At 37.1% G+C, this 16,475-nt stretch overlaps 1 protein-coding gene across 2 annotated transcripts in view; it reads right to left on the reverse strand.

Annotated features, from left to right (window-relative positions):
- Nucleotides 1–3,543: 3,543 nt before the first annotated feature.
- USP38 (ubiquitin specific peptidase 38) overlaps nt 3,544–16,475 on the reverse strand; it is a 42,359-nt gene continuing 29,427 nt past the window's right edge. Inside the window, exons 5-7 of one of the 2 annotated variants that reach the window (XM_049905781.1) lie at nt 13,346–13,452; nt 10,795–12,160; nt 3,544–5,457 (exon numbers count right to left, since the gene is read on the reverse strand). In XM_049905781.1, the coding sequence (XP_049761738.1) occupies nt 5,296–5,457; nt 10,795–12,160; nt 13,346–13,452 (1,635 nt within the window). In that variant the 3' untranslated portion in view covers nt 3,544–5,295. The remainder of the gene's footprint in view (nt 5,458–10,794; nt 12,161–13,345; nt 13,453–16,475) is intronic. The other variant, XM_049905780.1, reaches the window with a different exon arrangement.

Genomic DNA, 16,475 nt, shown 5'->3' on the forward strand with positions numbered 1-16,475 from the left:
CTGTAGCTCTTGACCACTACGCCACCAGGGTGTCCATTATGAGCAAGAGGAGGCTTTAAAGCTTTCACGATGTATCATTCTTGCTGCTTGCTCCTAATTTTGCCAACAGTCAATACTTTCCTTGGATCATTGAACCTATCAAGGTGAACAAAAAACATCGACCCTTCCCTCATGGAGCTTAAAACTAGGAAGTATTGTGGAAAGGTGCCTGTTAAAACTTTGAATACATTGTTACTGTGCAAAGTACTATTAAGGAAAAGTACAAGACACAATCCAGGATATAAGAGTTATGATGAGTAATATGATGAGGTTAGTATGAGAAGATTTAAGCATACTGAAAGGTAAGCAGGAATTAGTCAACTGAAAGCAGAGAGGGGAAGGCAATGGTTAAGTGCTCAGCTGCTAAACAAAAGGTCAGCATTTCAAATCTACCAGTGGCTCTGTTGGACTAAAGATTTGGCGATCTGCTCACGTAAAGATTATAGCCTGGGAAACCCTATAGAGCAGTTCTACCCTGTCACGTAAGGTTGAGTCGGGATTGACTTGTGGCAGTGGGTTTGGTTTGGGCCTTGAGTTGGAACGGACTTGATGGCACACAACTACAGATGAGAACTACATGATGTCTAAGTAAAAACTATGCAAGGTCCAGTACGGCTGAGAGGACAGAAAGGGAAGAATGGAAGAGAGAAGGCTAATGCAAGAAGCAGAGACTAGACAGGTGTAGCAAATGTGTTTGCTAAGAACCACATTTCTCAGCCCTTGGCAATCATCACCTACAGGCTTTAACGAAGCAGGTTTCACTTCTTTTTATGAAGCATGTTTTGAGTGCTAAAGGATAAACACAACAGGTAGTAGAAATTTTGTTGTAGAAAATTTATGGCAAGCTTTTATTAACATGTAATTTGCTTAAGCCTTTTACTCGCATTTTTCTCCTGTTACTATCCCTCCAGGAGAGCAATGATTTTGTGTTCTGAAGACTTGGGTTAAAATCCCAGTTCTGATTTTACCAGCTGCATGATTCGGAGCAAATTCATTAGCCCAAATATTTCCTTTATCCATAAAGGGTAAGGAAGGAGATGGGTATGAGCTCACTTACAGGGCTCGCCTGAGATAAAAAAACATATAGCCAGTCTGCCAGCATCTGGCACATACTAGACACTCAACAAATACTAGCCCCCCTGGATAAAAGCCCTAGCCCAGATCACAGACAGCCCAGGCTGTGCATTAAAATCACCTAAGGAGCTTCAGAAACTACCCATGATCATTCCTACATAATTGGTCTGGGGTGGGGCCTGGACAAGGGATTTATTTTTTTTAAAGCTCTCCAAGTGACTCTAATGTGGATATAAGGTTGAGAGCTGCTAATTCAACCAGAGAATGCTAGCCTCATGCCTCTGAAATCCAGGTGTGTGTTTTTGTGTCTAGCACACAAAGTAAAATATGAAAACATTAGATCTATGAAGAATAAAACAACTGCATGACTAACACAGAGACACTGATGAGCACTGGCAACATACTTGGCTGACTTCTTAGGTTCTATTTTTAATGTTATATCCACACTGGTTATGTAACATTGAGGCTAAAGGTTTTATATAACATATCCCTTTTGAATTTGTAAAACCCAATGGGTGATTTTATTAAAATTTTTTATTTTCATTTCAAAATTATTTCTATAGCAATTTCTTTTCATATAGGGAAGCTGTAAGTTTACCAATTTAAAGTAGCTTCTAAAAATTTTTTTAATAGCATGCTGTTTGAGTTGTTGCATTTTATATAAATATCCTCCATCTATTTATAGTAATCCTCGAGGTTAACTCACTTCTAAAAAGGGCTCAATGAGAAAATTAACTTAGTAAAACAAAAATAAAGCTAACACTTCAAAGACATGAGTCTGTAAATGCTTAAGGATATATACATATGGATATATAAAGGGAAAGGAAGACCAACCAACCCAGGGTGGCACAGACAGTTAAATGCTCCACTACTAGCTTAAAGGTTGGCGGTTCAAATCCACCAGAGGCGCCTCAGAAGAAAGGCCTAACAATCTGCTTCTAAAAGGTCACAGGCTTGAAAATCCTATGGGGCAGTTCTACTCTGCACACATGGGGTTGCCGTGAGCTGCAATGAACTCAACAGCAACTAACAACTACGTTTATGTTTTAGACTTACTTTAAAGCTCCACTGGAATAACTTTTAATTCAAATTTCCTTGCTGTTGCACTTTAACATCTTATTTACAAATACAAAAGCACATTAGCTTAACCTCACTCCTCCAGAGGATGTTGCTGAATAAATAGTCAGTTAACAATTCTGATAAGTTTCTATAAAATGTAAAAAACCTACAGTTCTCTACTTCAGGGATGTTTAGTTTTAGAAAACTAAACTTTTTAGGAAAAAAAACTGGGTCAAAGGCTATACAAAATGTAGCATTCTTATAAGATACTACATATAAACACACAGAATCATTTCAACCCTCTCTTGTACGAGGCCCGCTGAGTTTCTTTTTTTTAAAGGCAGTATATGAAAAGAAGATAAGTACTTTTATAAATAACATTCATTACCATTAAAAGAAAAAACCAAATGAGAAAACAACACTCAAGACTTACTTCTGAAACATTTTTGTTCTTCTCAGATCTAATATTATATAGGCTTTCTAAACCTGTCACAAGGACCCTCAATCTGCTAGGCATCAGGAGGAACCTTTATCTCTAAAGCCAATGAATTCTCCTGGCATCTTAACTTATGGAGACAAAGTCAAGGATCCCTAGCCCAGTGCTGTTGGGCTTCTCTGATGCCAGAATGGAGAATGAGCTAGATTTCCTCCTACAACTTGAGATACGTACATGCCACGAGTCAGAGCTGCACAGGCATCTACTTGTGGACAGGTTACAAGGCTTGCATGACGATGTCACATATATTTCCTTCCTTGTATATCTCTCTTGCAAAAATTCTACTTTTCTCATTGTGTCAACAATAATCTTTGAATGGAACAGACCTGGATTTCCGGCTTTTGTCGGCAGAGAACCCTGATGTGCTCCTAATGCAGCAACAAATAACTTCGCTTAAAATTCTCACCTTGGACTGAACTTAAGAGAAACAACGAGAGGACTCTAGTCAGTCTTAGCGCAGAACCCCTCGTCACATTGGCAAGAGGCAAAGGAAAGAGTATCAGGGTCAGAAATACAGGAGAAAGAAGGCCCTAGTATGACAATTAAATACATCTGTACGATAGTTACTGAATTGAGTGAACTCATCAGAGCAATCATACTGACTACCTTATTAAAAAGTTCTGTTGGATGGCTTTTTGAATGAAGATTCTGATTATTCTGGTTCCACATCTTCCTCTAGGTATAAATACTGTCAATTCAGCAAATAATTAATGCTCTAATTTCAAGACTTTGGTAATGTCATCAAGTTACATTTTGAATAGTCTCAGTATTATATAACTAGAATGTCAACTTATCATTTTTAAAATTTAATGCATATTACCTTGACACATAAATCCTTGAATGACTTCATATTCATAGATAAAACAGAGTTGTAGGTTTAATAGTCTTTTAAGAAGTTCCTATTAATATCTTAGTCTAAAATCAATCCATCATCCACCCAGTATTAAATGACTTCACTAATTTCAATACATGCTAAGACTGATATAATCTGATTATAAATCATTACTGAGCCAAAAGATTAACTGTGTACACAGGGTAGCTTAGAGATTTTCCATTAGAACAAGAGGAAGTATAAGGGAAAGAAAGTGTGATTAAAACCCTTCTTGTTCACTCATTTATAGAGAAGTACTGATTAATTCTGCAAAAAATTTCCAGCTTTTAAATAACCTATCAGTTTTCCTAATTTTCCTAGTGACTGGAAACAGGTTAAGAGCAGGAGACGGTGGAATAAAGATGAGGAGCTTCTAACTATTGTCATAAAAGCCTGGGAAAAAGACAAAACCCAAAAAAAAAAAAAAAAATTCCTTCCTTAAAATGTTTTCAAAATAAATGAGACCAATCTTCAGAACAACACAGCAACTGTAGATAAGTTACAATCTTCAGGAAGAAGGATAACTGGTGTAACTCTTGAACGCTGTGTAATCCAGACCCAAGGGAAATAAGAGATTTTTGGTTTCCTGGCAAAAGAAAAAGTTGGATGGTAGGCTCTGGCATTTCAAGATTTTATCTGAAACTAAGAAATAGAAGCAACAGTGCAAAACATATGAGAGTCCCACAAAGCCAAAAAGTACCACTCTAAAAATAGGATATCAGTGTTTAATATTCTGGGCACTGTTTAAGTAACAAAATCAAAAAAGATTTTTTACTCAACTGGGTTCATTTACCCTGAATTCTTTTAAGAGTTAAAAATGAACAATCACACTTATTCAGAACCACCAGTTTTTACTTCTGGGAAATCTAGTATCTTCCAAAAAGTTACAATTTTAATCTTAACACAAAAAAATTACTTCCTAACATTTCATTTTTTTAAAAAAACTTTTCTGCGGCCAAAGATTCCTATATATTTTTGAATTACAGTACTGCAAGGCACATACAGAACTCACCTCCTTCAAAACACACAGAAGATATACTCCCTGAAATAGGATTTTAAAATTCTGCAACAATTAGAAATACTACAAAGTTAGCCATTTTTATGTAAAAATGTTGCTCTTACAGGATCATGCACCTTTCTTAAAATCAATTCTGCACATAAGTATGTTTGTTTTTAAACATTTGTACTTCAGATGCAGATACAGTGATACTGAAGACAGCACTAAACAAAAACCTGACAAGTACTACAGCTTGATAAATTTCATGTTATTGCCTGCACTAGAGACTTTATCATCTCTAGTATTTTCAAAGACTTGAATTTACTAATGGGTAACTACACGCGAAATAATTTCTTTAAAAAAAACATTTCTCTCACCTCTAATATCAATTCTTTTATAAAGGATGCTAAATGAATTGTATCTTTCATTCAGTAAAACTTAGGATAGAATCACTTGTACACCTCTATTAAATTGAATGCAGCTTAATTAGGGACCAAGTACATATTTTCCTCTGAAAATTTTTGGTCAAGCATGTCTAACCCTAAGAGAAAATGGAATTTTAAGAGGTAGATTTTTTTCCCATGATGCATTTTGTGAATAAATGTATTGTCAAGAAAATAAAAACAAGCACTGAGTGTGTTTTCTTAAAGTATAAGGGTCTAATAAAAAGAAAAATAAAAGGTATTTGTTACAGTCTGACATTTTAACAGTCATAGTATGGGATGTTTTGTGATCAGTGCATTTTGGACTCTTTCAGGATCAAAATACGAGTCGGCCAACTGTATTGAATCCTCCACCACCCCCTCCACCAGTTGGTCCACAGCTTCCTGGAGGGTCATTGTCATCAAATCCATTGGGCCGAAATGAACAGGAGGCAGAAGCAGCTTGTAGAGCCCGGGCTCGAGCATTCAACTCTTGTTCCTAAAATTAAAAAATAATTTTAATAAAATTAAAATACTACATACAATGGATGGAATGTAACACCTACAAAAATATTTTTAAAATGCCCCAAACCTTAATAAGGATCCTTCAAAACTCAATAACTTAAAATGCTGACCATACTTCTTGTTAGGTACCACTGAGTCAATTCTGACTCACAGTGACCCTATATACAACAGAAGGAAACACTGCCTGGTCCTCACAATTGTTGCTATGTTTGAGCCCATTGCTGCAGCCACTGTGTCAACTGAGGGTCTTTCTCTTTTTCACTGACCCTCTATTTTACCAAGCATGATGTCCTTCTCGAGGGACTGATCCCTCCTGTTAACATGTCCAAAGTTCATGGGATGAAGTCTCGTCATCCTCCCTTCTAAGGAGCATTCTAGCTGTACTTCTTTTAAGACAGATTTGTTTTTTCTTCTGGCAGTCCGGGGTATTTTCATTACTCTTCTCCAAACACCATAATTTAAAGGCATCAATTCTTCTTCCACCTCCCTTATTCACTGTCAAGCTTTCACATGCATATGAAGCGATTAAAAATACCATGGCTTGGGTCAGGTGCACCTTAGTCCTCACAGTGACATCTTTGCTTTTTAACACTTTAAAGAGGTCTTTGTAGCAGATATGCCCAATGAAATCCATCATTTGATTTCTTGACTGCTGCTTCCATGGGTGTTGATTGTGGATCCAACTAAAATGAAATCCCCGACTTCAATCTTTTCTCTGTTTTTCAAGATGTTGCTTATTGGTCCAGTTGTGAGGATTTTTGTTTTATGTTGAGGTGCAAACCATACTCAAGGCTGTAGTCTTTGACCTTCATCAGCAAGTGTTTCAAGCCCTTTTTGCTTTCAGCAAGTAAGGCTGTGTCATCTGCATATATCAAGATTGTTAATGAGTCTTCCCCCAATCCTGATGTTGTGTTCTTGACAGGATCCAGCTTCTGGAAGTATTTGCTCAGCATCTAGATTAAGTATGGTAAAAGGATACAACTCAAGGCTTGATTTTTTTTTTTTTCGATTCTTTCAGCTCAAGAAATGCGTGTTCTTCCCTTTCGGTTTTCTAACTCCAGGTCTTCGCACATTTCATTATAATACTTTGTCTTCTCAAGCAGCCCTTTGGAATCTTCCAATCAACTCTTTTACTTCATCATTACTTCTACTTGCTTTAGCTACTCAATGCTAAAGAACAAGCTTCAGAGTCTCTTCTGACATCCATTTTGGTCCTTCCTTCCCATCTTTTTAATGACCTCTTGCTTTCTTCATGTATGATGTCCTTGATGTTATCCCACAACTCGTTTGGCCTTTGGTCATTAGCGTTCAATGAATCAAATCTATTCTTGGGATGGCCTCTAAATTCAGGTGGGATATACTCATGATCCTACTTTGGCTCTAGTGGGCTTGTTTTAATTTTCTTCCGCTTCAACTTGAACTTGCATATGAACAACTGATGGTCTGTTCATCAGCTGGCCCTGGTCTCGTTCTGACTGATGATACTGAGCTTCTCCATGTCTCTTTCCACAGATGTAGCTGATTTGATTCTTGTGTATCCCATCTGGCAAGGTCCACCTATGTATTTGCTGTTTATGTTCTTGAAAAAAGCTATTTGCAATGAATAAGCCCTTCTTGGTCTTACAAAATTCTATCATGCACTCTCCAGTGTCATGTCTATCACCAAGGCCATATTTTCCAAATACTGAACCTTCTTCGTTTCCAACTTTGGCATTCTAATTGCCAGTAATCATCAATGCATTTTATTTGCATGTTCAGTCAATTTCAGACTGTGGAAGCTGGTAAAAACCTTCAGTTTCCTCATCTTTGGCATTAGTGGTTAGGGTGGAAATCTGAATAATAATCGTAGTAACTGGTCTTCCTTGGAGGGATATATTTATCCTATCACTCACAGCACTGTACTTTCGGGCAGATTTGAAATGTTCTTTTTGAGATGAACGTGACACCATTCCTCTTCAATTTGGCATTGCCAACGTAGTAGGCTATACGATTATCTGATTCAAAATGGCCAACCCTGGTCCATTTTGGCTCACTAACGCCTAGGATATCTTTATGTGTTCCATTTCATTTTTGACAACTTCTAATTTTCCTAGATTCATTCTTCGTACATTCCACATTCCAATTATTAATGGATATTTGTAGCTGTTTGTTCTCATTTGGAGTCGTGCCACAACAGTAAATGAAGGTCCCAGAAGTTTTAATCCACATCATTACGGTCGACTCTATTTGAGGAGGCAGCTCCCTCCCAGCTGTATTTGGAGTGCCTTCCAACCTTAGGGGCTCATCTTTTGGCACTATCTCAGACAATGTTCTGCTGTTATTCATAACGTTTTCACTGGCCCATTTTTTTTAGAAGTAGATTGCCAGGTCCTTCTTTTTACTCTGTTAACTCCTCTGAAACTCATCCACCATGGGTGGCCCCGCTGGTATTTGAAATACTGGTGGCATAGCTTCCAGAATCACAGCAACATGAAAGGCACCATGATACAGCAAACTGACAATGAGTAGTGGTGACCACATTAATCCTTATCAAAGTCTACGAGGGTACGTAATCATTTTACAGAGAAAACAAGATAGAGAGCAAAATCCTGGTTTAGCTGTATAGAAATACAGATCCTGAAAGTTATTCTGCTTCTTTATCCTCACTTTACAGATGACGAAACTGAAGTCCTGAAGTCATAAAATTTCTCTGCTGAAAATACTGCAGCTCCTTTAACACACATAAATAGAGGCATGGGTTTCTTTATTAATACACATATTAAAAATGTAGAATACTAAGGTTACTATGATGGATTATCTACTCTCTATCAACTGGGGTGATTTTGGAAGTGGGCGATTATAGTAAAAGTTCTCAACACTGGAAAAAGTGTGGATTTCTCTCTGCCCTTTCCTTAAAACGATTCCTAGTAAATAAAAGGCAGATCTAAAAAATACTGTGAAGTAAAATGAAGTCTCTCTCTTTGTCATACAACTTAAAACTTTTCCCAAGCAGATTATCAGAACTTTTATAAGGAATAAGTTATATTCATTTATGTGTCTGGACCATATTAGGTGCTCGATAAATCTTAATGACCTCAGAGTAGAAGGCTATTAGCCAAAAACAAACAAACAAAAAACCTAGTTGCTGTCAGGTGATTACAACTCATGGCTACCCCATGTGTTTTAGAGTAGAACTGTGCTCATAGAGTTTTCAATGGCTGTGAACTTTTGGGAGTAGATTGCCAAGCCTTCTTCCGAAGCACTTCTGAACAAATTCAAATTACCAATCTTTTGGTTAGCAGCTGAATGCGTACCTGTTTTTGCCATCCAGGGTCTCAGAAGATTATTACGTAGGAACAAATGTGAATAAATAATGGCAGATTCATTCGGCAAAGTATTAAACTGAATGCTTAAAACTGAGGGCCCACAAACTCCTTAAAAGAACGTGGAAAATATTCTGGCACGTGCCCATTATTTCTGGGAGAGGGTCTGTAACTTTCAAATGGGGTCACTAAACCAAAAAGATCTAAAAGTTACTGGTAACAGCATAACCCTTAATTTCTCAGGCAAAATCACCCTGAAAAACAAAACCTGTGCTGTACCCAATTTTTCAACTAAAAGTCCAGATACTTTGTTCCATCTGAGAAGCTAATCCTATTCTATAATTTCTAGCTAAATTTTTTAGTTAACCATTCTTCCCTTCACAAAATGCTGTTTTTCATCATGGTGAAAAAAAAAATTCTGGCTTACCCTGACTTCTATCCTTCACAGAATGGACACCTTACTTCTCAGTAGCACACAGTGACTGCTGTGTGACCCTCGTATACACAAATGATATGGAAACATGTACCTTTATGGCTGAAAGAGACTTCAGATAATAAATTCTCGTATGAAATGGCCTAATTAATTAATCTCTGAAAAGCTTACAGAAGCTTTTAAAACTTAATTTTCAGGATATTTCAAGAATCATGAAGATTAACAAGTGCTTATCTGATATCTAGCAAGAAGGGCATGGTTAAATACATTCTATTTTTATTACCTCAACCATAAGCCATCTAACCAGATGTTAGTCTTGGATAGCGAATCAGTTCTAACAAATACTCTGCATTTCTAATTTTTTCCTGTAAAGTTTGTTTTCACGTGTCACTCGTGAACATCGCTATACTCCTTTAAAAATGTATTGTGTATCAATCTTTGAATATTTTATAATACAGTAAATTTGTTAATTTTTGAGATATATCCCTTCTAAAGATCAGTACTATAGTGACCATTTCTTCTGATTCTATCTGAATCTTTTAGTTTTGTGACTTTCAAACACAAAATTTTTAAGTACTGCAACTCATAAAATCACGCAACTTGTTAATATACCTATAAATTCCTTTCCTACAATTCCATTTACAATTTATTGCTGATGCCTTATATTGACAGCTAGTTGACAGATTTCAAGGAAAAATAATTTCAGAAAGATCTTCATTACCTCTAATGTAATAAAATCACTAACTGCTTGTAAAAAGTATATTTATGAGTGAATCCATGTCATAAAAACTTTTACTCCATAGCTTTTATTTACTAATTGTTCTAGTATTGCCTTGGCTTTATTTCCCAGATACTCAAACAATACAAATATCCTGTCCTTCAGTATTCTACGTTTTAGTGCCCTTTATCTTATCTATCTGAATGCCAGTAAATAAGTCTTAAAATTTTTTATACAAAGGTCTGGAAGGAATAAACACCATATTTAATAGCTGTCTACCCTGGTAGGTGGGACTGAGGGCAAGAGGGAGATTACTTCCACTTTTTCCCCCCTTCAAGGCTTCTATATTGTATGATTTTTTAATGAGTGCATCTTTTGAAACTAAAAACAACAAAAAAGGTCTTCTATATTGCATTTACAGGAGCCCTAGTGGCACAATGGTTAAGTACTTGGCTGTTACCTGAAGGGTCAGCGCGGTTCAAACCCACCAACCAATCCAAGGGAGAAAGATGTGGCAGTAGGTTTCTGTAAAGTTTACAGCCTTGGAAAGCCTATGGGGCTGTTCTACTCTGTCCCATAGGGTTCCTATGAGTCAGAATAGACTCGACGGCAATAGGCTTGATTTACATTGCATTTATCTGCTTCTTTTCATAATGGATTCAAACATTAGAAAATAAGAATTTAATTATATATGATCAGCCCATTTCATATAAAGTCAGACTCATTTTAGAATTACTGCTCTGTATATTTCTAGGAAATGTAGATATTAAGTTGCATCAGAATTAGGGCACTCATTTAAGCACCTGTCAATTCTTTAAATACTCTGTACAAATGAGGACGCATGTATTCTCAACTTACCTGTAAATAGAGTTTATTATCTTTTGTTATAGCATCCATAAGTTCTTTCTGCAGAGGTGGGTCTCCATTTACCCAGAGTCCACTAGTTGTATTATTACCACTTAAACCATTAGTGTTGTTCTGTTTTTTATACAAAAGCACATAAGCTGTGTCCTTTGGAAACCTACTTGTAATTTTCTGGACAGACTGAAATGAGGTAAACGTCACTCTGCTGTCATTAAATAAAAACCACTCTTTTGACATTTCCTTATTTTCCAAATTCTGTTCAATAATTGCAGTGGGGCTATCTTTCCCCAATAAATGACTCTGGGGGGATGCTAAAGCCAGAGTTTCAGACTGGTGGTGGCACATCTGGTATGAAGAGTCTGTACCTGTGATGTTTCTTGCATAAGAATAGTAATGCCCACTTTCAGAGGATATGCCAGAGTGAACCACCACAGAATTTAGTAGATAGGGCACCAATTTTGGACAACAAGCTTCTTCAGTCCCAGAAGGCTTTAATTTTTTAGCAAGGTTCTCCCTAGTATCAGTGAAGTCAACATCTATAGACCAGCTTTCTGACAATGAAGAGAGAGTAGTAGTTCTTTTAACTGGCAACTCCAAAATCAGTGGTAGTGACACATTGTCTAAAATTTTTCTTCTCACATGATACTTCTGATCATATGAAAATCTCAGGAGAGTAAGAATAAGATACTCAGGTTCCTCCGTGATTTGCATAGTTTTCTCAGCGTTCTGCAGAGAGGCACAGTTTTCACAATAATATTGGTTGTCACCAGTAAGAATCTCTGGAGCTAAAAAATAATTTAGTAAGTCAGTCACGGAAGGTGTGGTTTCACCTCCTGGTTTCTGAGATACATCTTTATTAACAAGAATCTTGCTAGACTCATTAGGGACAGAAGTGTTTTCAGTACAGCGAAGCTCATGAGGAAGACTGTCTATAGTTCTTTCATTTACAACTGAGTCACAGACAAAAGCAGCTGCTGCTGGATTATAAACTACTGGTTCTTCTGACGGACCAGACACACTGGCTTGCATCAGACCATCATTGAGTGCATTAGGTGATGATACTGGTTCTTGAAAAGACAAGTGTTCCATAGAAGAGGAAGGACAAAAAGCAAGTGAAAGATCTGTGAAGGCTTCCACTTTTTGTGAGGTACTCCTACAGTTCAAGCAACATATGTGAGTTTGTAGTTTCCCGCCAAACATTTTTTCTATTAAAGTCTTCTCACCATCACTTGTGCAAGGTGTCTCTGTTAGTAGAGCTGCCTTACTAGCTACTTCTTGTAAGAAAGTTTCACTACACCCCAGACTTTCAGAAGGCTTGTGTGAGGACTGAACTTTCAAGATCTTCTCTTCTTCATGGAGCCTGCAGGAGAGTATATTGTTATAGAATAACTTCATTTATGTTTCAATGTCATTTCTATTTAAAAATACTGATGGCTTATACAAACAGCTAAATTATTTTCATCAAGCATAATGCTAAGTTTAAAAAATCTAATTTTCCCTCTTTTAATAAAGAGGAACATTGAACAATTCCAGACTGATTAGAAGTTTGTGGGCTACTATGACCCTATGCTCTCACTGTACGCTCTGAGCTATTTGATAGCACTTATTTTTATCACGTTATAGGTAGTTATATATGTCTATAAACTGTCTTGCCTATCTTTGGACACCTGGCATCTCATAGAGAGCCTGGCAGACACAAAGAAGACACTCACAGTACATCCTTGACTGAATGGAAGGAAGGTAGTACACGTAGAACTCAACTAACTTAACTGTTATTCACACAACAGAAGGAAGCAAAAATGGAGACACAAGAATATAATGGGTTTTACTGAGTGGTAAGGAGTCAGCAAAATATACTGAACTCATCTAATTATTAACTACTCAAAAGCAGTGGCCCTTAAACTTTTCAATCTCAGGACCTCTTTATACTCTTAAAAATAAAAATAACTGAGAAACTCAAGAGCTTTTGTTTATGTGGGTTATATCTATCAATATTTATGATATTTGAAAACTGAGAAATTTTAAAAATATGTATTAATTCATTTTAAAGCAATAATAAACCCACTGTGTAATATAAATAACATTTTTTAAATGAAAAATGTTCTAAAATAAAAAAAAATTAGCGAGAAGAGTTGCATTGTTTTACATTTAGCAAATATTTTAAACATCTGGCTTAAGCGAAGACAGCTGGATCTTCATGTCTGTTTCTGCATTCAGTCTACGATGATGTGATGTTTTGGATGAGGTATATGAAGAAAATTTGGCCTCACACAGATATGTAGTGGGACAGGCACACCCTCACAAACTCTCTGAAAGCATTTTGGGAAATCCCAAGGGTCCCTGTACCACACTTTTGAGAATAGCTGCTCTAAAGCAAGAAAATCCAAAAAAGAAATCAAACTAGAAACAAAACTTCAATAACACATATAATAAATACATTTTAAAGGTTAACACTTGAAATATATTTTTAAAGAAAAAAATTCTACAGAAATAAACAACTTTTATGAAAAGGTAATTCAAATGATAACTTTAAAAATATTTTTACCTGTCTAATAGAAACCTGAGGTACTCCGAACAGTCTTGCTGTGATCTAGGAGTAAACCATGGAGGTCTGGAAGCCTCAAAGAATATCCGAGGTGCATATGCTTCCCTCTGAAAGCAGTACAGAAAACACAAGGAAGTGATTCTCATGCCATGAATAACTTAAATCTCAATATTTAATGTTTAAAAAAGATTACTTAAAATTACAACTTTTCTCCAAAAAGTGCCAAACACAGGGACACCTTAAAAAACAAAAAACCTAAACCTATTGCTTTCAAGTCGATGCCAACTCATAGTGACCCTATAGGACAGAGCAGGACCATCCCATAGGTTTCTAAGGAGCAGCTGGAGGGTTTGAACTGCCGACCTTTTGGTTAGCAACCACGGTACCACCAAGGCGCTGTTCGGGGCAACTTTGACAGTTTACATTGGAAGTAAGTTTTGGTAACTGTTAGTCATTACTTCTCACATTGCAAATGAGAACTGAGATCTAGAGAAACTGTGTGGCTTGCCTAAGGCCACACAAATAAGTTAATAGCAGAGGAGGCTACATTAGAACCCCGTTTTCTCTCTTAACGCAGTACTCCTGGCGTTATTGCTTTATGACAGTCATGTACTTGAGTACACAAATTTTTTGAAAGACCAAATCTGAAAAAAATGATTATATGTTAGATAAAGTAATAAGGGGAATGCTTTACAGAGCTACGCATACATACTTGTGGTGAAATGAGCTCCTTTATGTGGCATTTCACCTGGGTTCTTTGGAAAAACAGCTTGAGAGATTTTTCACCTAAGCCCTGAGGCGTTACTTTTGCCCCAGTTTTCTACCCCAGAAGGTTTATCAGTTTTGTCCAGGTTGACTGACATTTCCTGGGCAAGCTGTAAACGACTAAGTTTCGTCTGGTCCTGGGCTGCAGCCTGCCCTGTGATTGGTATGCACATCGCAAGGATTGGTCAAGGCTATGTAAATGAGGTGAGTTGTAGCCCACTATGCAAATGAAGTGCCTGTGGCCTACTGAGAGGGGAGAGGGGATTGGTTAGTTTGTGGCCCTGGTGGGACTGCCATGCTTTCAAATTGACAAGGAGTTTGTATATTTAAGCAGCCAGCCCCAAAGACATTTTTTAGAGACAGAAAGCAGCAGGAAGAGAAGCAGATGGAAGAAAGAAAAGAGAAACATCAGACAGAGATAGGACAGAAGAAACCTCCTGAAAGAGCTGTAACATGGTCTAGGGCTTTAACACTGAAGACAGCAAGAGGCCCAGCAACGGAGCCAGTGGCAACAGGCCCAGAAGGGGCCTAGGGACAGAGTTGGAGGTGACAGACAGCAGAGCCAAGACGAGCCTGTCCCGACAGGGCTGAAACAAGGCCTGCATAGCCAAGAGGAGGTGAGAGAGCTGTCCTGCACTGAAGAAGGGAGACTGCCTACGTATTTCCTGATCTGATCCTGAATTGTTCCTCAATAAATCCCTTAACTATAAGCATGGTCTGTGAGTTCTTTGTGACCACTGCAACAGATTACTGAACCCAGAACAGAAGTAGTGCGTGCTATGGAAGGGACAGCTGGTGTCAAAATTGGTAAAAGGTTGAAGAGTGGAGGTATGTCTGACCTTGGGCTGAATTTGATCCTGGTCATTATTCCCTCTAAAGTTAGACAGGTTCTACAGCTGCTATGACTACTACTACCCCTTTACAGTTAAAAAAAAAAAAAAAAAAACCCTGCTGCCGTGAAGTCGATTCCGACTCATAGCGACCCTATAGGACAGAGTAGAACTGCCCTGTAGAGTTTCCAAGGAGCGCCTGCTGGACTCAAACTTCTGACCTTTTGGTTAGCAGCCACAGCACTTAACCACTACACCACCAGGGTTCCCCCCTTTATAGTACTTTAGATAAAATAGTCTTTAGTATTTAGTAGGGAGGCAGTTTAGCAATATAGGTTGAAATCCTAGATTCTGCCATGACAAAAAGAACTGAAAAGACGACATAATAACTTGAAAATTTAGAATTCTCCTGGTATTTTGAACATTGTGGCATATAAAAGTAGGGTACTCAGTTAAGATAAATCTTATACTCAAACGAGGGGTATTTATAGAATTTTGAAGGGGGGCAGTTTAGCATACTGGTTGAGCACAGGCATCAGAGTCATTTGGGTTCATATCCTAATCCTGCTCCTTGTTGTATGACACTGGGTAAGTAACTTAACCTCAGTTTCTTCATCTGTAAAATGGGGATATGAACTTATTAACTCATAGATTGGCTGACAGAATTGAGACAATACATATACAGCACTTAGCACAGGCATCAGAAAATTTTAAATGCGCAATAAATGTTAGCTTTATAATTTTAAGAAAAAGTCTTCTTGATTTTATAGGGAAATCTACCTACCTAAAACAATCCTTGCAGGTCTGCTGACAGTGTCTCAAATGTGACAAAACTTTAATTAGGTTCTTTTGTTAATTTCTTACATTCTTGGGCACAGAGAAACTTTTTTTTTCTAACAGCTCTGATTCAGTAAATTAACAAATATAAATTAGTGATAAAGCAAGTGCAAAAATCAATCTCATAGGAGACAATGTTTGGTGGGGGAGATATTTTCATTCCCCTTTGTCTACAGATGTTAAGTTTATTTTGTGAATATATTTCTCTAAGACAGAGAATAATAAAAATATATCTCTGACTACATTACTATTCACAGACCATCACTATCATCTCATATGTCAATCTTGTCTCAATTCTTTCTGCTTAAGAAGTTATACTGGAGATATTTTCAGCTGCTAGATAGAAAACAAGGAATTGCCATCAACTCAATCCCATCCACTCTGAATCTTCTCTTCTGGTCCTAACTACTGATTTAGATCTCTGCAAAACCAAGGCAATTAGAGTAAAATCCAGAAATGATATATATTATTTATAAATGATTACTATCATTCATATTTACATACTCAAAATCTAAAGTTTGGAGCCTCTGTGTATGAGCCACAAAAGCAAAAAGATGCTGTAACATTACATTAATGAATTGTACTCATTTAAAGATAATACCTGTCTCCTGGAACTGAAAGAGAATAAAATATGGTTCATGTATTCATGTGTACACACGCACATACATTTTTACTAAGAGCTAAAAGGAAGTCAATTG

This window comes from Elephas maximus, chromosome 13 (genome assembly GCF_024166365.1).
Source record: "Elephas maximus indicus isolate mEleMax1 chromosome 13, mEleMax1 primary haplotype, whole genome shotgun sequence".
Taxonomy (NCBI): domain Eukaryota; kingdom Metazoa; phylum Chordata; class Mammalia; order Proboscidea; family Elephantidae; genus Elephas; species Elephas maximus.